Genomic DNA, 24090 nt, shown 5'->3' with positions numbered 1-24090 from the left:
ACCATCCAGATCAACTCTGTCTAAAAAGCTGGTATTTAAATGGATCAGAAACTCAGGGCTGAGCTTGGGTTAAAGCACGTTTGTCATTTTGCTATTAAAGCTGATACTTACTGTTAACATTCAGTGAGACTATCATATGATAGAGAACTTTAAAAAAATCAATCTGTAGCTCAAAACCAAGAACAGTTTAGAAAYAAAAAGTGACGTTCAGCTCTCGAGGTAACGCACCCTATAGCTCCAATTGARAACCCCTCCTTCACAGCCTCACTGATGCCAAAATCTAACCAATAATGAATGATTTCTCATTCTGTATTTGGCTTTTTCCTGTTGGAAGGGTGGGGGAGAGATCCTCAGCTCCAGAACTCCAAATCACTCCTAGCACTTGGCTCCGAAGCACATAAACAATGCGGACTGTTACAAGTCCCATCCCAACGCCTGTATTACACAGCCATGTGTTCTCAGAGTTCCTAGAGCCTGATGTCAGGTGTGTGCTGGGCTGGTATATTTTCTGGGGTATTGAGGGGCTCTCCTGTGTGGCTGAAGCAGCTGTGCCGTGGCTGGGGCTCGCGGTGCAGTCTGGCAGCGCTGGCGTTGCGCTGGTGCCGCTCGGCTGGGCGGCGATAAGCAAAGAGACAGTCTGGCTCCTTCCAGGAGCCTCTCGGTCATGTCTGAGCGCTCGGCAGTTCCCAAAGCCTCTGGCTGACTTTCCCCTGTGGACCGTTCATTTATCAGGAAATGGAATTGGTTACAGGATTTCGCGCGCTGCCAAACCTCACTGACGAAATCGGCCCGTTCCTGCTCTCAGAAGGAGGAAGAATGTATTAACTCTTTGTGCGTGGTACTTGTTTTCAGTGCTTTAGCTGAAAAAAAACGTGTTCCTTCCTACTTCCAAAGGTTTCTGGAAATTGSTGACACACTCTCCACCTGTGTAAATATACTACTGAAGCAGGATAATTTTGCTTTTGTTGCATTTAGCTCTTTGCATCACAGTTACCACTGTCTTTATAAATATTATTTTAGGACAATTGAATTATTTTAGGGCAGTTGAATTATGTTAATAGGAGATTTGCCTACAGAATTCAGTGTATTCTTGCATCAAAAAATGCCTTCTGAATTAGAAGAGTGAAAATTAAGATTTATTAAAAACATAAACAATGCTTTGTTGTTTACTGGGAGGCTTTAAAGCCTAAGTTATACATATAAGTTATACATGACTTGTAGAAGCTTAACCAGAGTTGAATAGAAAGATGTCTTTAATTATGTGTATTGGATGACAACAAAAAAACCAAGTCCAGTTCTTTCTGAGTGTATTGCTGGTTTTGCATATAGTTGTGTAATGGCAAGGTAAACACCACACTCTTTTTAGATGCTATTTGGAGGTCATTGTCTTTCATTATGGATCAAGTTTCCAGCACACTTAAAAACGAAATGCTCATTTAAAAATGCAGGTGCGTATTATGTTGAGACTTGATAAACTTGAAGCTGCTCTGAAGTTTGCAGGACAGAGCTGGTTGTCAATCACAGAATTATTGGGGTTGGAAAAGCCCTCCAAGACCATCGAGAAAACCATTCCCCAGCACTGCCAAAGCCACCACTGACCCATGTCCCCAAGTGCCCTGGGTCCCAAGTCCCCCATCCACATGGCTTTTAAATCCCTCTGGAGAYGGGGACTCCATCAGTGCCCTGGGCAGCTGTGCCAGGGCTGGACAGCCCTCTCAGTCAAGAAGTGTTTCTAGTACTCAACCTGAACATGACCAAATTCACAATTGTGCAAGTTGCATTGAGAAATAAAGAGACATTTTGGGTTTATTAATTTATTTGTATTGATAGGAGGTAGTCCTAGGGATTTTTCATGTCTCCAGTGGTCGATATCTGTCTCTTAAGACCCCCTGATTTTGTCCCTAATCAGCTGAGCTCACTTCTCTTGCAATACTGTATTTTTGTGTTCAAGAGAGGAGGGGGAAATGACCATTTGCAAGTTGTGTGCTGGTGCAGGCAGGTGTCTGTTCCTGTATCACTTGAATCATTTCAGTTTGTGCAACGATGTGTTGCACTGAGAGCGTGTCTCTTGTAACACATCAGTCTGTTTTAATGCAATCAATAGTTGTAACCTCCCATGTATGAAATTAATAAGCCCAGAGGTAAAGCACAGTGCACATATGGTAATTATTATGTCTGGAAGTGGTTGCTGCATTAATTGATAGCAGTAGCAAGTAATGCAGCCTCACTTAATTTCATTGCTTCTTAAACAAAAATCCTGTAAACAGAATTTTTGCAGTCTATTGTGACAGAGTTTTTTCTCCTTTTTCTCCAAAATTTTCTCAAAAAATTCCTGCAAACAGAATTTTTGAAGTCTAATGTGACAGAGTTTTTTCTCCTTTTTGTTTAATGAACAAATCACTGTGGAAGTATTTAGAGCTCTCTTAGCTCATTTAGCTTCGTGGCAGTTTGGGCTCCTTTGTTCCATAAACAAAAAGTGGCTGACAACAGCTCATCCACAACGTGTGAAAGCACCAGATAAGTCTCATCTGCCACTCCCTGAGACKTGGTTGGTGTTGCAGGATCTGCCTGGGGCCGGTGCCAGCGAGGGACCCTGCTCACAGCCTGCACTGTGAGCCTGAGCCACTGCAGGGAGGAYAAGTGGGTGATTTGGCCTCTGATTACTGACAGGACTGAGGCTTGTAAAATTCAGATGTTTTCCAAGCTGTGTCTGCAGCTCAAGTTAATGTAAAAATATTACAAATTTAGCATTCCTTGCTTTTAAAAACAGTGGTTTAGTAGTATAAATATAATTTTCCATTTTAAAGAAGCATGTCATGAATACTCTTGAGGATCTGAGAATGCTGGCCCTTTCCACTGTGAAGCAGGGAAGCCACGATGGTGAAGGGCTTTGCATGCTTGGAGATGCCTCATGTCTGTCACTGAGAGGCTGCTGATGATCAAAGCCATCAGAATGCCAGTAACGCTCAGATCTGCTTGCATTGTATGGTGAAAAATGAGTGAACTTGTCCTGATCACAAAAAAAAAAAAACACCTTTACTGTCATTCAGGGAAGCTCCAAATAGTTTTAAACCATGGTTTGGGTTTAGAACCAGGCCAATGGTAGCACATCACTCTGTTTTAATGCAATCAATAGTTGTAACTTCCCAATGTATGAAATAACTAAGCCCAGGGGTTAAAGGGTCTAAAGTCTCCCCAGTCCCAGCCCCTGCCATGGGTAGGGACCCCTTCCACTATCTCACATTCCTCCAAGCCCCATCAAACCTGGCCTTAGACACTGCCAGGGATGGGATAGCCACACTGCTCTGGGCACCCTGTGCCAGGGCCTCAGCTTTCCTCCTTGTTTGCTTAAGATCTTAATTTTCTTGAATATATACAAGATAAAGGCTGAAAATAGACTATTTTGGAGTAAYAGATAGTAAGACTGAATCATATAAATATAAATATATTGTGGGGTTCTCAGAAGCGCTGGTCAGGGTTTCGTTGGCTTCAGGGTTGTGGTGAACAGYTGTAGTTTTAAAATCAAATGTACTATCTGTTTTTATTATGCCCTTTACATCTTATTTGTAGTTTGGTTATAGGTCTCTAGGAAAGATGCGTCCTGTTCATACAGAGGGCTTGTTTATCTTATTGAAATCCAGGGAAGCACACTTCATCCCAGGATGAAAGAATTCTTCAGAGATGGGTATTACACAAGAATCCAAGGTAGCTTGGGAGGGTGGTGCTTGGGTGAGTGACTGGAGCAGTGATTCTGCTGTTCAGGAATGAGGTGCATTGGCCAAGATGAGCATGAAGGGTGGGCTAGCACAGGACACTCCTATTCCCAAGCTGCTGTCTGCATGGAGAMTAATATTTACATGGAGGCTTAATGTCTGTCCCCTCCACCCCTGAAAATTGTTCCACTTACCTTCTAGAAGCTGCATTCTGGGTTCAGTCCCAAGTCATTGCTTTCTTTCCAACCCTTAACAATTGCACTGATTCTTATTCTGGTGATTGCTATTGCCATAGCTGCCTCCAAAGATCTATTCCATAATACTGTTWTGCGGGTCAGTCTCTTGAAGAAGTCTGGACAGTGTTTTGGCTATCCCAAACCAGTTTGGGAATGAACCAGAATGTTTAGATGACAAGATCCTAYCTGTTCAGCCAGGGCTATCATGCACTAGGTAATAGTAACAATTGAATTGTATAAATGCAAATGTAATAACATTAACACAATAATATGTATTGTGATTCTGAGACATAATTGCTCAAAGTAGTAGAAATGGAAAAGGGAATATAAAACACTTTTAGGAGCAGGTTGATCATCGGTGCAGGAATTTGCTGTTTCTTTGCCGTGGTTGTCTTCACCTGGCCTTCCCCCCGCTGCTCCTCAGAGCTGTAACTGCAGTCACAGCCCTGTACCCATCTGARCTGAATAATGTCTCAGCCTTGCCTCTGGCACCCTGTGGGTTCTAATTAGCTAGCTCCAATTAAGGCAACAGATGAGAATTCGCGCAGTTACTTGCAAAGGTTTTAGAAGGTGAAATAGTGTCTTGTAACAAGACTTATTAAAAGAAGTTTTGTTTCTTTCTTTACCCAAGACATGGGTGAAAGTTTTAAACTAAAATAAGGCAAATTTAGACTAAGGAAGAAGCTTTTTTATGACAAGAGTAGTAAAAAACTGGCACACATTGCCCAAGCAGGTCATGGAAATGTCCAGGGTTAGATGGGGCTTGGAGCACCCTGGGATAGTGMAAGSTCCCTGCCCATGGCAGRGGGTGGGGCTGGATGAGCTTGAAAGATCCCTCCTCACCCTTCTGGGATTCTCTGATTCTGTGAATAATTATGTAATTCTTTATGCTACCTGTAGAGAGCAGAAAAATATTTCTGTAAGGGACAAAAGTTTATGTACTGCAAAGATCTTCTCCTTGGATCAGAGAATCTGCTTRTGCTCTACTGGTGACACAGTCAGGATGAGAGGGGCCCCTCAGCATCTTCRTCTCGAGTCCACTGAAAAGTGCCCCAGCTGGTTCTCACCTGGGAGGAGGCAGTTGAGCCATGATGAGCAGAAGCCATTGCTCTTAGGAGTAAAGTTTTGGAGGAGAAAAAGGTAACTGGTGACATTTTCTTACTGTCACCCATCATGAAGAATGTTTTCCATCCTGTTGCTGTCCMTATGGCAGAGCATCTTTGCACAAGGCAATAAATGTGGGGGGCTGATGTCAGGTGCYCTGCAAATTTTGTGGAGGGGAAGGGTCAGGAGATGACATACAACTCCAGTCACTAAAGGGAGGATGGATTGCAAAAAGAGGTCAGTCAAATATTTCTTCATGGACAACTGAAATCTGGCCTTTCATTGCGCTGTGAAATAACCAGTGAGAGCAGCAGCACACTCTGATTTTTCCATGTGAGCTCTTGAGACACTGCACTGGCTGTCTGTGCATCTTCTTCAACTCAGGTGTGCCATTTAAAAATACCACAATACTCCCAAAATAATTTTTTTCAGTGGCACTTAGAAAGATAGGGTAATTTAAATGAGAAGATTGTTTAGAYTAGATATTTGGWAGGAAWTCTTCCCTGTGATGGTGGGGAGGCCCTGGCACAGGGTGCCCAGAGCAGCTGTGGCTGCCCCAGGATCCCTGGCAGTGTCCAAGGCCAGGCTGGACATTGGGGCTGGGAGCAKCCTGGGACAGTGGAAGGGGTTCCTGCCTGTGACAGGGGGTGGAAATGGAGGAGCTTTAAGGCCCTTTCCAGTCCAAACCATTCTACAGTTCTGTGATTCTCTTACTTTGTAGGAAGGAAGGGCACAAGTCAGAGACTTTAAACTTTAAAGAACTTAAACTGTATGCAGATTCTAATGAGAAGCTGTTTGTCTTTGTGCATCTATTTATTGTTTGACACCAGATATATTAGATTGCCTGATTTCATTGGTTTAAGGAAGCTGCAACAAGAAAGAGATATCAAGTACAAGGCAGAAAGCAAGCACTGGAGAAACAGGAGGATGGGAAAGCAGTGTGAGGATTCCAAGTCACTCCCCATGGTAACAGAGCTCTGACCCGGGTAAACAACTCTGCACGTGTACGTTTCTCAAAGCTACTTCCATTCTGCTAACTGCTGGCCTGCCACATCATTTGAACTCTGTTAACCTTCAAGGATGATCCCATTTTTTCTGAACGAGAGCACAGAGGAGCTTCCCTGCCCAGAGCTACAGAGCTTTGGCTTTGCAGGAGCTTGGCAGGAGCCCCACACTCATGAGCAGCCCAAAATTCCCTGTCCAAAACATCTTACGGGAGGGCTCCCAGCCAGAGCCCGGCCCCTGCTCACTTCAGAGCTGTACAATTGCTCAAGCTAAATAACATTCCCCAAGTATCCCTCCCTAGAAAGCCTCCCTATACTTCTATTACCTTTTTTRCTGTGACTAAATCTGCTTCACATGTGTTGTGCAGCCTCCCCTCACTCTGTTGCATATGTTGTGAGTCCGATGGAAAGTCCAGTGCCAAAACCACTGCATTTGCATGACGTATTGTTTCCAAATATCTTGCAACTTGGTCAAACTAAAGTAAAATTACACTGAAATGCCCTGACCCCTTTCTTCCCTTGSTCAGTTAAAAGCTGTTTCGAATCCATGTGTTCCTTTTCTGCAGCAAACCTTCATTGTACACGGAGTAGCTGAAAAATATAAAAAGTTGAGTTTAAAAATAATCTATTAGTTTATTTGATAAATAAAGCCCCTCTTTATCCCCCCTCCATTAAAAAAAAAGTATTAACCACTTCTAAAATAAAATATAAAATATTATGGCAGAGGCCAACARCTTTATCCCAGAAGGTGCAAAACTCATGGAGTTATGACTGAGTGCAAGATAAAGGGAGAAAAAAAACAACCATGTAAGTTGTACTTATACTGATCCAATTGCTCTTCCACTTTTAAGATTTAGCTGTCTTTCCTGAATTAATCTTTTGAATTAAGTTTCCATAACGTGGCAGATTGAGAAAAACAGTCCTCAGAAAATTTCTGCCCTGGATGACAGACGAACTAGATAATGGAGTATAATCTCTTCCATTTTCATGATTTTGACACATTTTCACTTCTGTGTGTATGTTTAAATCAAGGAATCAAAATAAGTTTGAGTACAGAATATAAATCCCAGACAAAATTACAGCTTTCATTGCAGTGTTGGGTTAAATGTAAACAGCAGGAATGTTACAGATATCTTCTAATTAAATGCATAAATCAGAGAAATGTCTTGAATGTTTACAGCAACTGCACGAAGAAGTGAGATTGAAGAAGAGATGTACTTTGTCAGCTGATGTCTGCCTCCACTGCATTCCCATACAGAGTTTAGTTTTGTCATAACCTTTGGTACAAGTTGCAAAGCTGCTCTCCAGTTGATTTACAGTCTGTTTGGTCTTGCTGAGGATGATTAGTGATGGAGATGACTTTTTCCTGGCCAAGCAGGGGATGTCTCACGTCTATCAGCATCACTGTTGAGGACTCTGCTGTTAGGATTTAGAGGGCAGCTRGTTTAGGTCACCCTGCCTTTTTTGTAGCTCTACATGTTCTGGAGTATCAGATGATGGTATTGAATCTTAAATCCACGTGGATTTAGGCTAGGTTTATGATAAGGTTGTAATTCTAAACCCACAATCTGTTGAGCTCACAAACAAAGGTTAATTTTTCTTGACTGTGTCCTCATGTTGACTCTGTACCYTAACAAACCCTGCAATGCTCTCTTCTACCCAGGTTTTCTCCTATCCTATAGGTTGGAAAAGTCCTCTTAGACCACCGAGTCAAATCATTCCCCRGCACTGCCCAGGCCACCACTGACCCATGTCCCCAAGTGCCAGATCCACACGGCTTTTAAACCCCAGGGATGGGGCCGTTTTTCAGATAGAGGTGATTGTCTGCATTATTAAAAAAGAAGCAGTTTTACTATAAGAAAATGCTGCTTTTTAACCTGGTGACTCCAGGATGACACCGAGCATACAGATTCCTTTTGGCTTTTCCTCCTGACTCCCTCTACTCAGACAATCAAGGAGATGCATTTGACCAGGTTCAAGACTTGTAAACCTTTACAAGTCCTAACACCTTGAAGAGATCCTTGTCCCATGCATGAGTTACTTACCCTTTCTCCTTTCTACGCACTGCTTGCCTCTGTCATTGATAAAGGCATGTTTTCAATAGCTAATTTGAACTTGTTATCACAACCTTCATTAATATAATGGAATATAAGATAAAATATAGCATAGAATGAGCAACCTAAAAATCCATTTCAGAAGAGGTGTCCTGGTTATCGTCGAAGTGAATTCCCCTGGCTTTGGTTTGTCTTCACAGGACTCTTAGCATTAGGACATGCTTTTTTTATAAGGCTGTGAAGTCCACATTCACAAAATAACTATGTAAATTTCCACATTTGGCACCAATTCCTCAGCTGGCAGTCCTGGCTCAGATTAGTCTGCAGTCTGGCACAGTGGACTATGGCTGGAAAGGTTTTACTGTCACTTCACATTTCACTCCTCAGAACAAATAAATGGGATTTCCTGCATGCAGCGGGGCGATGCTGCTCATCTCRCAGTACAGTCTGTCTGTTTGCAGAGGCTTGAAATACTTAAGAAGGGAGTATGCCCATTGGGGTGTACATTTTCTAGTTTGGGGAGATTAGGGAGCCAAGGGTCTGCAGRATCCATAGGGTGTTAGTCAGCACGTCCTGAGCTTTGGGCAGATAAGGGTCCACTTCCTAGGCTGCCCTGATCTGAGAGTTAACAGTTGGTGACAGCAAGTCTGTCTCTGTTCTTAGGTCATTGTTATAATTTTTTTTTGTAATATTTACAGGCCTGGCTCTCTTAGATTAAAAAGTACAAAATCAAAAGGAGGTCTTCCTCCGTGGGCGCTGGGGGTGGGGGGAGGATGTTTGGGCTTGGCGTGCAGCCCCACCGCCGTGCTGGGTGGGAGGGACTGGAGCAGGATGTCAGTGTGGGCCTTGTCTCTGTGGCTGCTGAGAAGGAACACTCAAACCTTGTCAGGAAACCTTCGAGGAGCCCTCCACACCAGGAAATGTGCGGTAAATGTCAGCCCCCAAGATGCAAATCAAAGGTGTTAAGCCCAGCTGGAAGAATGGACCTCGTCTCTCTGGTTGATGCAGGAAGCCAAGGCTTGTGCAGTGCATCAGCCCTTGTGCAGTGATAACGGAGAGGAGCGTGGTCCCAGTTGTCCAAAGGAATGTTCTTTTTGGCTTGGTGGGATGTTTTGGAGGCAGCGTTGAACCACTGTGTAGTGAAAGCATGTCTGGGACCTCGTCACTGGAAAAGTATGCAAACTGAATCACTGCGCTCTTCTCCTGCCACCTTTTGTGTTGAGGGAATATGTTCTACGCAAATAAATGAGAAAACAAAACAACTGACATGGTACTCAYTGTCGATTTGGGGTGAAAGGAACAGTCAGGTGGTAACAGCATTTTGATCTCTCCATCCTTTGTGGTTCTGCTGGATTCTCCCAATACTGTATTAGAGCAGAGGAAGGTCATATAGGTGTTTTGCAAAAGCAAAAATCTTTAAACTGTGAAATTAGTGTGGTTTATGCTGTCATTTTGCTTCAGTCCCTTCCCAGCTCAGATGCTGAAGAGCAGAGGGGTGAGTGCTGGAAACTCCAGAGATATGCACAAGCTCAATCAGCGAGCATAAAGTGGGACCAAGTCAGATGATAAACTCTCTAGCACCTTTTCCAGGAGAGAGGCAGGAAAATCTAACTGTGAGCATGACAATTCCTATGAAAAAAAAAAAAAATGGAGAGAGTGAGAAAAGGGCAATATTTATGTATTACTGGGTCAAGATTTGTACATTGTCCATACAGGGCTCCTGAGGTGCATCCCTCTGGCAGCAAGGCAGTGTTGGCGCCAGTGCCTTACCAAAACATGAAAATCCAGGTCACCTTCTCAAAGTTCAGTAGTTTCCTTCATTGTCACAAACGTGTYCAACACCTTCTGCTCATTTTGTGTTGCTGATTGCATGGCACACACCATGGCAAGAGTTTTACTTCCACAACATTTGTATCTTTGGTGGGAGTAGAAGCCGGGCAGCAGGGAGAGTTTTATCTGGGGTTTGTTTGGGACGGTGGGATGGTGCCGTAGTCTAGGTGGGGCAGCCATCCGTGATGTTATCTCCAGCACAAAGCATTTCCATGATAAACAACATTCCTTGTATTTTAGACTAGTCTGCTATCAAAGTCAAAACAACTGCTCTGGCTTAAACAGTAGCACCCACTGCTTGAAATGTAAAATATGTAATTGGCTCTAAGATTTGTCTAGAGCAGATTCTCCGTATCTTTTAATATATTAACTACACAATAGTGTACATTCATTATTCAGCAGGGTTATTTTCTCCAAAGCTTTTATCATTCATGCACTTCATAGGCCCCTTTATATCCTTTCCAGTGAGTATTTCCTTATTGCTAAAAAAAGTTTTAATAAATTCTATCAATTAGACTAAAAGCATGCAACTCACTTTGCAGAAAATAATTAGCAGATGGTTGTGTCTGAAGTGAGAACTGGAATATTGTTGGGCTTTAGTGTGGGCTTTGTTTTTTTTAAGAAGGCTGATGAAGGGAMTATAGATCTGTCATTTTTGTCCAGAAGTTGGAGCAGACTTTGTAGCCAGATGCACAAGTTAGTTCTTCCCTAGTGCCTTCACTTTCAARATCTCCAAGAGGAGTCTTTACCTTTCCCACCCTTGCTTCACCCTCCTTTGAGTTCTTCCACATTGTTGCAAATAATCAAATTGCCTGGGAAGACCTATTTTGGTCTTTGGCAAATCCTGAGCCATGAAAAGCCTTTTTTGTTTTATATAGGGGTTTCCTCACTGACCATGACCTCTGGGAGCACCATGAGATTTTTCTGGAGGGACCAAGCATGTCAGGATCTCACAAATCACAGAATCACAAAATCATTTGAGCTGGAAATGTCTCCTAAGACCATCAAGTCCAGCCATTCTCCCAGTACTGCCAAAGCCACCACTGGCCCATGTCCCCAAACGCCACATCCACATGGCTTTTAAACCYGTCCAGGGATGGTTATCTGCTCCAGATTTGGTTGGCTGCAGAACTGATGTTCCCCCACCTTCTCTCACTTCCTGCACTGCAGAGTGATCCAAACCATGCACGTGCATATGTGGACCTAGGACAACTTGAGTTTTTGCCCAGTTTGAGACCTTCAAAGAATTGTTCCTCATGTGATGTTCCCAACTGAGTTATTACAACCAGTTTCTTAAGATTTACCTTTTACACACTGGAGAAGTGGCAGAATTCATCGAATCGTAGAATCATGGAATGTTTTCAACTGGAAGAGACCTTAAAGCTCCTCTTGTTCCAACCCCCTGCCATGGGCAGGGACACCTTCTAGGTTGCTCAAACCTCATTCGTAAAATTCTGGAAAGAAAAGATTCAAATCTGAATCTGCTTTATTTGGCAGGCAAGTGGTATTTTGGGGTTTGGAAAGTCTACATTTGGTGCAGGATTTAATTCCGAGACTTTGAAAATTCATGGATTTCTAAGCCCTTCTTTGAGGATACTTCTAAGGCATCATGGTCTTAATTGTGAGCTGAGGCATCCAAAAATCCAAACCTTTTGTTAACAGTTCTGCAAGTCTTCTATATAAAGGTGTCATCGAATGAGTGATTTCTAAACTCCCTTCAGTTTTAGCAAAAATATTTGCTGAAAACATACTGTCTTTCACAGTCATGTAAAGCCTTGCACATTAATCTAGAGAAGGATGGCTTGCAAGCTGAAGCACAGGAAGCCAGAGCGTAAACTCATTTGCATCTTCCTTAGCMGTGGTAAAAATAGGGACTGCTGTTATGAAGTGTGCATTTCTGCAAATCCCACAGGTAGGAAAGGCTTAAATGTCCACTTCATATCCATAAAAGTTTTGTGAGTTGATAGACTCATCCCCATTTGTGCTTTGGTGCCCTKTAATGCCACTGAGAAATGGGTTCAGGGATTATTCTGTTTTTCAGATTTTAATTCCCTAAATTTAAAAGCACACTAAGGAYTTTACTTATTTATCTGAGTGGTTGGTGTACGTACATAATGAGTGCTTGAGCGAGGTCAGGACCATAACTGTTTCTGTCAGTTGGGTCAGTAGCTTTGTTCATTCCATGTGTTTAAATCTCTTCTTGGTTAGGTTTTTTTCCAATTTAAGAAACCCTCTTTGTCAAAATTGTTGTCATTTTGACGTTGTTCATTTTTTGCTCAGACCTATGTTCTTTCTTCTRAAAGGCCACTATATTTTCTGAGAATTACTGTTCTTTCAGGTTAAGCCCTGAAGTGGATGAAAGTTCTATTTTTTGTTGATGGTGCCTCATTTGCATGTCATGCCTTCATCCTCATGCTTCAAGTGTAATTACACACATCAATTTCTGGTTATTTCTTTTCATTTTGTTTGGTAAAGCCAGCATGTATTGTATTTTTCTGCAGTGTTGCAAATGTCCTCATGCTGTTCCTGTTGTTTCTCACTGRCAGCAAGTCAGAGCTTGGTCTGGCTCCTGGCTGTTTAGCAGGAGTCCTCATGGAAATGTTCTCAAAAGATTTGTGTCCATCTAGACAGCAGGGCATAGAGAACAATTGTGACAGGSCAAGCAGATTGTAATTAGAGCTGTAAATCCTTGAACTGTGACTATAAATGCATAATGCATAAAATGAATGTAGAGTTTAATGATACTTAACAGTGTGTGATATCTGAACTTTGCTTCAGTCTTTCATCTTGGTAATCTTTTCCTCCCATTCCAGAATTTCTCCAGGTAGACACAGATCTCTGAAGCTSAGACCCCTTTTTCTCAAATTAAGGGATTAAGGKGTATTCACAGAATYCTAGAATAGTTTGTGTTKGAAAGAAGCTTAAAGCTCATCTCATWGTGTCTCCTGTCATAGGCAGGGACASMTYCCACTGTCCCAGGYYRCTCCCAGCCCCAATGTCCAGCCTGGCCTTGGACACTGCCAGGGATCCAGGGGCAGCCACAGYTGCTCTGGGCACCCTGTGCCAGGGCCTCCCCACCCTCCCAGACAGCAATTCCTTCCCAATATCCCATCCATCCCTGCCCTCTGGCACTGCCAAGCCATTCCCTGTGTCCTGTCCCTGCCACCCTTGTCCCCAGTCCCTGTCCAGCTCTCCTGGAGCCCCTTTAGGCCCCAAAAGGGGCTCTGAGCTCTCCCTGGAGCCTTCTCTTGTCCAGGTGAGCACCCCCAGCTCTCCCAGCCTGTCTTTATAGCTGCTGACCAGTTTATTTTCTGTCCTGTCTGTAAGTAGTCCAGAGTCCAGGTGTTTCTGATGTGGACCCAGCAGATCCTGAAATGAGTACCTGGCCCTGTCCTAAGCTCAGATATATGTATTTATACAGTGCATTTGGAATCTGTGCAGATTAACAGCCTGGTATGAAGACAAAAATACCACAATTTGGGGCTATTGATATTTCCTTTCTGGACAGAAAAGAAACAAGTGTATATGTGTTTGCATCCCTGAATTTCTAGGACTTTAAAGCTGTCATTATTTTCACTTGTATCCCAGACAGAAATGCAGTTTTCTTCTTATGGTACCCTATAAAGGTTTGTGCCCTGGCAGATTTACCACAAATATTTAACTCATTTAAATCATTGTGTTTTTACCAATAATTATCTAGGCAGAGCTGATTGATTTTTCCCAAAATGACCTGGCTTCTCAGTACTCTATAAAAAAACAGTAATTGCTGAGTTCTGACCAGAGGCACGTCTGCTTCTCTGGCAGTAGTTCATATCTGACCCTGAAAATTCACTGCTGAGCATTTATTTTCCTGCAGCTGTGGTTGTACAAACCTTTACTCAAAGTGATCTGAAAACAGAAATCACATATCAATGAAACTTGCTGAAACAGTTCTCTCTCTATAGATGAACTCTCCTGTGACCCGTTAGAATATGTGTTACCTGTTTTATGGAATTTTACTCCCTGGRAGCAATGTTGTTGTCTACTACTGCTCGTGTAGTTGCTTAAACTTTCATAATTCTATTGTTMCAAATAATACTATATTTAATATGTATTTATTAAATAATAGGTATATACTTATCATATTTAGCTTGTGCACAGATGGTGTTAAACCTCTTATCATCCTGAGTTTTCTATTTCTTTTTCAACCTCCCTGCCATGCTCTGAGCCCCCGTTTTCTTCACTGTCTGTCCGTTTGCACCTATTCCTTAGGCAGATCACTGAATGACATGTGTGGCTCACACTTAGTCTAGCACATTTCCTGTTTGCTTCCTTCATCTCCCCACCATCATCCTCTATGCTGTGAGCCTGATGAGGAGAAAAAGATGGTATCGGGCAGGTGTGGTGTAGCCCAAACAGATATTTCACCAGAGCCACGCAGACTTGCTGTCTGAGGTCAAAGAGAAGCTCTGCAGACACGAACAGAACCCAAGAGAGGTGAAGCGGCTTTATCACCACAAAAGAATTAAGTAATTGCAAAAATTCAATCTGTGAGTATCTTAGAACAAGCACTGAGACGTTTTCTTCCATTAATTGTGCTCTGATAAAGAACTCAAGTCCTTTATATTTGTATAAAACATATGTTTCCRTATGTATCTGTGTATCCATACCACAAACAGTGTGCCAGGCATGACTGTTGAGCTGTTTTCAAGATCCTTGGCAATTAATTTGACTCAGAGTGGTATTTTGGTGACCAGATTTCAAAGTGGTATTGAGGATTTTGYGGACAAGTGTCATTGCTCTGCCCAAAATCTTTGCAGATTGGTTTGATGCAAGACAGGCTGTAGGGGTAATCCTTGCTGGGGTAAATRTACATTATAGACCCTATAATAGAGGTTTCGTACAATGCTGAATCTGAGCCCTTTTTTTTTCTCCTTGCCATTCAATGTATTTTACTAATGAGGTCCAATCCTACAGATGCTCTGCAGGCAACACTACTATATTTAGCTGGAACAATATGAAACACATAATTTGCCAGCAAGTCATTAGGTTACCAAACAGGACTCATGGTAAGCTTTTCAAACACACAGAAATCCCTTTTTCAGAAAGACTTTGAAGCTTTGGATTGATGTAAAGTTCACATGAATTTGACTCTCAAATGTGTTCAGACTCCTTTGAAAACACCACTTCTCTGCTCAAAGAGTCRCCTGCTTTTGAAATACTGACTCGAGTTTGATTGCTGTTTTAGAAACCAGAGTTTCTAACCAGAACTCGAGGAAAAGAGGATTCTYCAGTTTTTTATTAATCCAGCTCTTTAATTTCTTTATTTGCCACAATGATTGCCCTGTATCTTTGATGAATGCTGCTTTACATCCATCAGAATGTCTACATCAGTGAAGAAGCAAAGACATGGCTCTTAAAGCAGCTCCATCTGCCCTTGCTTACATCTGAGTGGAGATCATCCACTAAGATAACACTCTAGCCTAGGAGCAGCTCTGAGGGTWCATTTGAAGGGAAGGGGATGTTTTATTTAATGTATGGCTCAAGTCTTGTAGCTCAGATGCTACTGTGCTGCCTGGAACAGGGTCAGGTGCTGCTCGCTGGCCATGATGTTCTCTTTCTTAACGTTAACTGAAAAAAAAAAAAAATCCAAACCAAAACAAAAAAAAAAATAAAAACCCAAACACCCCAATGTTGTTGAGCTTCTGCGGTAGGGGAGTTACTGCAGTTCAGTTCTGTGTCTGTTCATCAGACTTCCCGTGGTTTTTCATCGAATCATGTGATTGACAACACAGACAGTCTGCAAAGTTCTCGGTTTGTCTCATTTGTACCCTCGTCCCAACCACTAAATCTGACTTCTGCTTTGTCTGGCAGAAGAAAACAAGATAGGGTGCTGTGGTGAGGTGATTCACCGGAGCTGATAAATGGTGTCTGTGTTTAAACTGTGTCGTTCAAACCGTTAACGTTACCTCTGTCTCTCACATGTTCAAGGACTTTCTCAGGCTGATTTATTTTGAACTATCTGGGGTTCTCTGTCCCTGTAAGGGCTGGAGAGAAATGCAGATAATGGCTCCAACGGACCTGTGTATATCAGGGCAAGGAGTTCAGAAATTTAAATAGTGAAGAGTATTGTATATTGGATAGAAAGGGGTTGGGGTTGGGAGAGACCTCAAAGCCTTCCACTGTCCCAGGCTGCTCCCAGCCCCAATGTCCAGCCTGGCCTTGGACACTGCCAGGGATCCAGGGGCAGCCACAGCTGCTCTGGGCACCCTGTGCCAGGGCCTCCCCACCCTCCCAGCCAGCAATTCCTTCCCAATATCCCATCCATCCCTGCCCTCTGGCACTGCCAAGCAATTCCCTGTGTCCTGTCCCTGCAGCCCTTGTCCCCAGTCCCTGTCCCGCTCTCCTGGAGCCCCTTTAGGCCCCAAAAGGGGCTCTGAGCTCTCCCTGGAGCCTTCTCTTGTCCAGGTGAGCACCCCCAGCTCTCCCAGCCTGGCTCCAGAGCAGAGGGGCTCCATCTTTCAACACCACCCATCTGAGCAAAYAGGGCGGTGAAGGAAAAAAAGGGATGATTCATCCCATGCCAAGGCTTTTTCTCTGTCCTTAAGACTGGCATTTAAGATGCACAGAAWGGTCTGTCTTTTCAAGTGGTGTTAAAAAATCAGGTTCATTGCAGTGTCACCAGCTGGGGTTCAAAGGTCTTTCCAGGAGTAAGCTGGACACACCAGCAGCAAGGCTGAACAAAATRGGTATGTGCACTGCTGGTTTGACATGCCACTTTGGGAATTTGTTAACCGTGATAAAGCCCTCACCAGTGCTGGCTGGGTTATTGCTGGGAGTGCCCTGAGACTCCTGTGGCCTGGTTGCTTTGCTGTGTCACCTCCCGTGTGTCTGCAGCACACAGCCAAGGCTCCCAGTCACTCATTTGCAGCACAACATACAAATAGCACAAATATGAACTTAAACTGGGACTGTCACCTGAAAATTGTAAAAAGCTTTTTTAAGATCTTAAAGCTTTTTGTCATCAATCAAACGTTTTACATGGTGTTTGAATCCTGCTGTTACAAACTGTTTTAAAGGCAGTCTGATAAGGAAGAAACTTTTGCTGCTTTTTTTCTGTTAACAAATTCTGTTTTCAGTGTACACCCTGCTAGTGAAACAGTGTGGGTAGTTTTTTATCTCAAAAGTGGATGGCTGCCATGGTTAATCTTGCACGTTACATCATAGAATCATTGAGGTTGGAAAAGCCCTCTAAGATCATTGAGTTCAAACATTAACTCAGCAGCACTGTGTTCACCACTAAACCATATTCCCAAGTGCTGCATCCACACCCCAAAGATGCTGGTGCAATTTTCTCCATGCTGGGCCTCTAGGATTTCTCGTTTTAAACGAATGAGAAAACATGGGCAGCACACAGCTGTGATCACTGCAGTCATCTAAAGAAGGTGGTTTGAATAGCTGTCCTGGAATTGTAGTTTTTCATGTTCATCAGTAATGCCTTGAGCTGTCCTGAGCCTGCGCTTCAGGTGGACCATTAAAAATCCATCACTCCTGCCATTATCCATATTCTTTTTATATAGACACATTCAAAATTATGGATATGTAGTGGCAGTGTGTGTTATCTCTCTCTTTAAAAATCTCCTTCGTCTTGTCCGCCTTTCCAAGATACCCCTGCAGGCTGTTGAAAGCACATGTTGAGTGTGAGAGAATCCAGGCTGACTGCAGTGAATTACAGCGCTTAATCTGAAATTGATTATTAAATTGCTATGGTACGATCGCAATAGATGGCAACATCGATCAGCCTGAAGAGAGGCTGAATAATAAAATCAGTGCATGGCTTATTGCCTGAAAATATGAATGCTACCTGATCCATTTTATGATGCCCTTCCAGCTGAGAGATTATGGGATAGTAAGACCTGAACATCTCAGATGTAGCTGTTGGAATTTCTAATATAATTTTGCCTACTGTTTTAAGACTGAAGATGTTTTTTAAGCTGCACAAGAGCCCAGAATGGTCCCACTCTACTGCCACGAGCATTTGCAAAGCCAGTAACTGTATCTGTGACCTGAGGGTGAAAAACAGAGTTACCTGTGTTTAATTCAACTTAAATTAGCATCTTTAATCACTTTTTCCCCACTCTTCCCTCCCAGAGGGGTTAGGAGTGACAGCTGTGTAAGACTTTCCTCTGGCTGGAAGTGTTGCCATGGTGTGGCCATGAGGTTTAACCATTCATTCTGCTGATGCAGTGCTGAACAGAACGTGCTCCTGTCTGCACTGACCACAAGCCAGGAAGTTTTGGAAGGAAGTGGGGAAGATTACACTGAGGATAAGCAGAGTAGAATGTCAGGGTTTTYTAAAAAAATAAATAATAATGAAAATATACATGAGGGCTTAGGTGARGGGTGGCAGAGAGGGAAGGCAGGGACAGCTTGAGGACTTGAAGCCAAGTTGGGAAGGAATAGAGAATGTCAATGAAAGGGAGGATCTCACAAGGTTTTTGAGAAAAAGAGAAAGCTTGGGTGAGTATAAAAGAGTATGGTGAAGAGAGAGGATAAGGATGCAGTGGAAGGCAGTTGGGGTGGCAGCAGGCTGGGAGACTGGAAATGAGAGGTGGGGGTGGGTATGGGTGTGAGGTGCCTGAGAGTGAAAAAACAAAATGATGCAGAAGATAAAACAGGCTGGTCCAAACAGAYTTGGGGAGGAGAGGTTGTAGAGAGGTGGTGGAAAGTGGTTTAGGTGCACAAAACGGCTGTGGGAGAGTTCTCTACCACAACCTGTGTGTCTGACACAGGAAATTAAACTTGCTGATGTACCCTTGAGATTCTKGGCTTTGAACTCAATAGGAGTGAGAGGCAGAAGGGTCTTTAACAAGCTGATGTTTTAGCTGCCTCAGTTCCTTGGACASAGATAGTACAGAATCCTTTAGGTTGGAAAAGCCCTCCAAGATCTTTGAGTACAGCTGTTCTCCCAGCACAGACAAGGCCACCACTAACCCATGTCCCCAGGTGCCACATCCACRTGTTTTCYWCAACTTTTCTACAATTKTCTGTGTTTTGTAACTCCAAGAATGCAATAATGTGGGAGTGTAGAAGTTGAATACATAACCCAGAAAACCAAGTGTCCAGAAATGCCCCTTCAAAAGAAACTGATCCAGCCAGAATTCTTTTACCCTTAAGGCAAGAAAACAGGACACTGAGCTCAAGAAATAGGATAGGGAATCCCTTCATTATTAATGGGCAAGGAGTCTCCTTAGCCATTGCTGTGCTTGTTCTTATCATGTCACACTGTAGAGTTTATTCTTAGTCTTAGCCACAGCCTTATAAATAATAAAATGGGTCATGTTTTATCTTACCCCAGTGATCATTGTACTGTGGCTTTTGCCTGAGACTCTGCCAAGCTCAGACACAGGCAACGTTTAGAAGTGGATAAAGTGAAGAGCACAGCTCAAAAGTAAACTCAGCTCTTTCCAAAACACATGGTTACCAAGAGCAAACCTGGTGGATTTGCAGTGTGCACTGCTTTGGGAGAGAAAAACTGAGAAAAATGGGAAATTGAGGTTGCAGTGTGTCAGTCTCTATTCTCTGGTGACTGGGACCCAGGGAACAGCTGGAGCTGGGCCAGGGCAGGCTCAGGCTGGAGAGCAGGGAAAGGTTCTTCTGTCCCCAGAGGGTGCTGGCACTGCCCAGGCTCCCCAGGGAACGGGCACGGCCCCGAGGCTGCCAGAGCTCCAGGAGCATTGGGAAAACAGGCACAGGGTKGGATTGTTGGGGTGGCTGTGCAGGGCCAGGGGTTGGACTCCATGGTCCTTGTGGGTCCCTTCCAACCTGGGATATTCTGTGATCCAGCGGTATCYGTGTTTATCCTTTCAGCCTTTCCAAAGGATTCTTCTGCTAAGGAGTCAAGTACAATTAATCCCAAAATGTTTTTTGGGGAAGTGCAATGAATAGGTCTGTACATGCACAAGCAAGAAGGATTTTGAGGGGCTGCTAAAAATGACAGGTTTTCCTCAAGACATTTGTGTTTTGTAAAAGATTTACATGTTTAGGCTGTTAACAGGCAAATGGGTTGTGACCAACAGTAAAAGGCTCRAATACAATATGCTAATATAGCATTGGTTCAAAAAAGATATCACAAATTATCTCTTTATCCTGTAAATATTTTCCTTTGGTTCTAATGGTTTAGTTCCTTCCATTATTTTTTTCACCAAAGCTCTTCCTTCAGTGTTTACGTGGGCTGTGTGTTTGCAAGCACGCATGCAAACCTTCCCTGACTGGACTCTGTTTTCTTTTTGCAGAAGTTCCCCGAGCTGAAGTTCAAGTACGTGGAGGAGGAGCAGCCTGAGGAGTTCTTCATCCCCTACGTGTGGTCCCTGGTCTACAACTCTGCCGTGGCCCTGTACTGGAACCCCCGTGACATCCAGCTCTTCACCATGGATTCGGGCTGAGGGACGCCCCGGCCAGACCAGCCCCGCTCCGTCTTACCAGAATTGAACCTCTGCACCCCTGCCAACCTGACCCCCTCCAACTGCCCCCTCTGACCCCAGAGCCAGTGTCCAGCCCAGCCACACGCTGGGACAGACTGCTACGGGGCACTGATGGCTTGTAGGCAACCTTGTGTTTATAGTCCATAACCTAGAGCTTGTTTGATGAAAATGAGGCCTTACACATGGGGTATGATGTTACTACCAACCACAAACTCGATTGCCCTTTTAACTTAATGGGCTTAATGAGATTGCAGGCTTTGATTTGGAAGCAGCGTTTGTATTTTTGGCTCTTTCGAGCGGGGCAGTTTCCTTGGTCCATGTTTTTATGGCCTCTTGGATGCTGCCGTGGGTTGCTCGTTACCTAATCCCGTATTTTCACTCACAGCCCTTCGTTTCCGTGGCACTGTCAAGGCTGCAGCCCTTAAATTGCTGTCTACACTGTCATCCGAGGGAACTGAGCAAGCAGCATCTTAATCAGATTAGCTCCCAGGCAGATTCAAAACACTTGATTTAGATGTTTGTGGGAGGATTTTCAATAGCAAGTCTTTCGTTGTTGTTGTTGWTTGACTGGCAAATACTCTCCAGAGGGCAAGAAACACCTGCTTTCGGAGTCAGGTCGCTTACAGACTTGTTTTTCTGTGCTCCTGTGCAAAATTGTTCCTGGAAATCTAACGTGTAGGGAAGGGGGGCAAAAAAAAAGTCCAAAGAAAATAATTACAAGATTGTTAAATAGACCAGTGTCCTGTAAAACTGTGTGTAATGGTGACAGTGTGTTTTGGGGATCCTTGACAAAACTCTGTGTTGAAAACCTCCTGTTGGCTTTTAAATTTTTATTGCAGAAGTATAAATTTATCTGAATGTAGAATACTACTATCTTTTTTTTTTTGTTGTTTTCAAGTGCCCTTTCCTRGTATTCCTGTTTCAGCAGTGGGAAGAGCGAAAGAAGTGGGTATCATATTTTGGGGATGTCTGTTGCACACACGTGCACCCACTGTCCTCATCCCATGTGCTGCTGTGTGGGGGACTGTCACCAGTGCATTGCATGCCAAAACTTCAATTTTGAAGAGTTAGTTCCTAAAGATGCGTGGCAACCCTCTGTATTCACTGCCTGCTCCAGCATGTTCTGTTTATTGACCTGAGGATTTGGGTGCTTTTGCTTTCAGAAAGTCCTTTGAATGGCTTTAAATAGAATTTCTTGCACCGTTTGGTCCCCCTGAAGGATGTGCTAAGATTGTACTTTCCTTTTATCTGCTTATTTAGAGATGGAAGTCCATTTGAGTCCTACACAAATGGAAATGCTGGCTTATATAAAAAAGAGCTTTCCAAATTTATTTAAATATAGCTGCAGAGGAATATATACAGCCCATGAGCATTTAGGACTTTGAAGCGACAGAAGCTTTGGAGAAGAGGCAGTGGTAAGACTGGAGATGCAGTGTTTTCTTGGGCAAATAGGAGAAATGAATGAACCATGACTGAGCTGCACATAAGTTGATCTGTATTTTGRATTTATTCTGTTTCGTTTTGGTCTTTGAGCAAACGTCAAAAGGGGATAACTATTCTTGGTTACTGTAGTGATTCATAATTTTGTCTTTATTAAAAGACTCAGAGTGTTTGTGAGATAACAGGGCTGCCTGGGTTTGGAAAGGTCAGTCTGAAGATGCACTTTTAAACCGTGGATTCTGAAGCTGCTGGGCTGGCTCAGTGTTCATCTGTTTTAAACACCCGGGGTGAGCAGAACCAGAGAGGCCCTGCTGGGGCAGACACTGCTCAGACAGAAAACCTGATTTGTCTGTGAGAGCGCTTTTTATGAGAGAGGGGCACACAAAGCAGCAATCTGGCAGAATAGGTGAGAGCAGCTGCTGAACCGACATCGGCATCACATGGAAAATTCCCTCTTGCTGTCTTCCCATTGTGGTGGTACTGAGGTGCAGAGGGTTTGATGTGATGGCATAATTTCCTTGTATGTTTTATGAAATGCCCTGCTCCCAGGTCCCAGTTACACCTCAAGCCAAAACAGCAGAGCCAGATCAAGACTGAGGCAGAAATCCATGCTGGCCCCWTTGGCTCTCCCAGGAGCTGGAGCATGATGTGGGCCTGGCATTGTCCTGACATCTGCAGTCTGGTATGGTCACAAATACTCTGTTTTTCCTTCACCTTAGGGATCCTTTTCATTACTTTGTGTGAAAGATTTATTATGCGTAATTACAAAAATAAAAAGATAAAACAGTAAACACGGGGTGCTGTTGTGTTCTGTGTGACGGCTGCCATGTGGTGGCTCTTCACATCGTCATCAAAAGACCCAGTGTGCACGAGGTCTTTTGTCTTCCATGAGGTGCARTTAAGAAGAATCTAATTTTATTTAATGTATAAAGTACATCGATGTTGTGTCTGTGCCTTGTGAGAGGGGTCTGTGTTGTGCTGCAGTGTCACAGGCAGTGTCACCTCTTGTCAGCTCAGCTTCAATGGTCACAATGGCTGTGGCCTGGAGGGGCACTGGGAACGTGGGGTCAGGGGGGAAAGCAGAGGAGGGACAGGGTTGTCCACAGCTGACCAGCCCTGATGTGTTGCTGCACCCTCAGCTTCTCTTTCCTGTCCATTTCATCTGGTGGTGTCTCTGGTTTTGGGGTGTGGGATGGATGTTGCACAGGGACCTTCTCCTGACCACGCTCATTTTTGGGGTGACCTAATTGTGGCCTGAAGGTACTCCAGGAGAGCTGGAGAAGGACTTTGGAAAGGGGCCCGGAGGGACAGGACACAGGGAATGGCTTGGCAGTGSCAGAGGGCAGGGATGGATGGGATATTGGGAAGGAATTGCTGGCTGGGAGGGTGGGGAGGCCCTGGCACAGGGTGCCCAGAGCAGCTGTGGCTGCCCCTGGATCCCTGGCAGTGTCCAAGGCCAGGCTGGACAGGGCTTGGAGGACCGTGGGACAGTGGACATTGTCCCAGTTTTAAGGTCCCTTCCAACCCAAACCAGTCTGTGGTTCTGTTACAGTAATTTTCCTCTGAATGCTGATCACCACCTGCCTGGGCTCCCTGAGCAGGAGAAGGAAATCCATCGCTTCAGGGCTGGGGAGGAGAAGGCAGCTCTGTTTTCAGAGAACCATCCCTTCCAGAAGATCGAGTTTTGGGCAGAACAGGCAGGAAACGCAGCTGCTGTGTAAGTTTTTGGTGAAGTAGGAGTTGTGTTGTGGAGCCTTGTGCACATGCCCTAGTGAGGCAGAAATCCTTCTTCGGGCAATAGGGTGAAACTCTGATCTCACTGTGAAAGGGGATAGGGGTTGGAAGCCATAAATGCAGCAGGTATCACTCACCTKGGCAAAAGCAGTCCAAAAACCTGCCAGATTTCCTGGCATTTCTTGACCCTGATAGCCTAAAACCAAAGAGTACTGGCAAGTTCTGGGGGAGAAAAAAACCCAAGCTGTTTTCTACGTGCCACTAGATTGTTGATCTACCAGTTAAACAGGAAAGGAAGAAGCAAACAACTCCCCTCCCTTCTTTGGAAACTAAAGATTTTATACAACCTTTTCTACTGGTTTTATCATTGCATATGTTGTCTAATTCAGCTAAGTAAAGGTCAAATCTCGTATTTAGTCAGCCCCAGGCTCTCTCCTACTGGATTTGGCTTGRTCTGCAAAAACTCTACCTTCTGTGCTGGAAGAGCAGGAGTTTTCTATATGATTGCACTT

General features: G+C 43.9%; 1 protein-coding gene across 6 annotated transcripts in view; it reads left to right on the top strand.

Annotated features, from left to right (window-relative positions):
* DYM (dymeclin) overlaps window positions 1–22629 on the top strand; it is a 208459-nt gene extending 185830 nt beyond the window's left edge. For all 6 annotated transcript variants that reach the window (XM_057378441.1, XM_057378440.1, XM_057378438.1 and 3 more), the window contains one exon: window positions 20216–22629. In XM_057378441.1, the coding sequence (XP_057234424.1) occupies window positions 20216–20365 (150 nt within the window). In that variant the 3' untranslated portion in view covers window positions 20366–22629. The remainder of the gene's footprint in view (window positions 1–20215) is intronic.
* The last annotated feature ends 1461 nt before the right edge of the window (window positions 22630–24090 follow it).

Source organism: Malurus melanocephalus, unplaced genomic scaffold (assembly GCF_030028575.1).
Source record: "Malurus melanocephalus ecotype Western Australia unplaced genomic scaffold, MMel_1.1 scaffold_359, whole genome shotgun sequence".
Classification (NCBI taxonomy): domain Eukaryota; kingdom Metazoa; phylum Chordata; class Aves; order Passeriformes; family Maluridae; genus Malurus; species Malurus melanocephalus.
The sequence above is the reverse complement of the archived record's forward strand: the minus strand, read 5'-3'. Positions and strand labels throughout refer to the sequence as shown.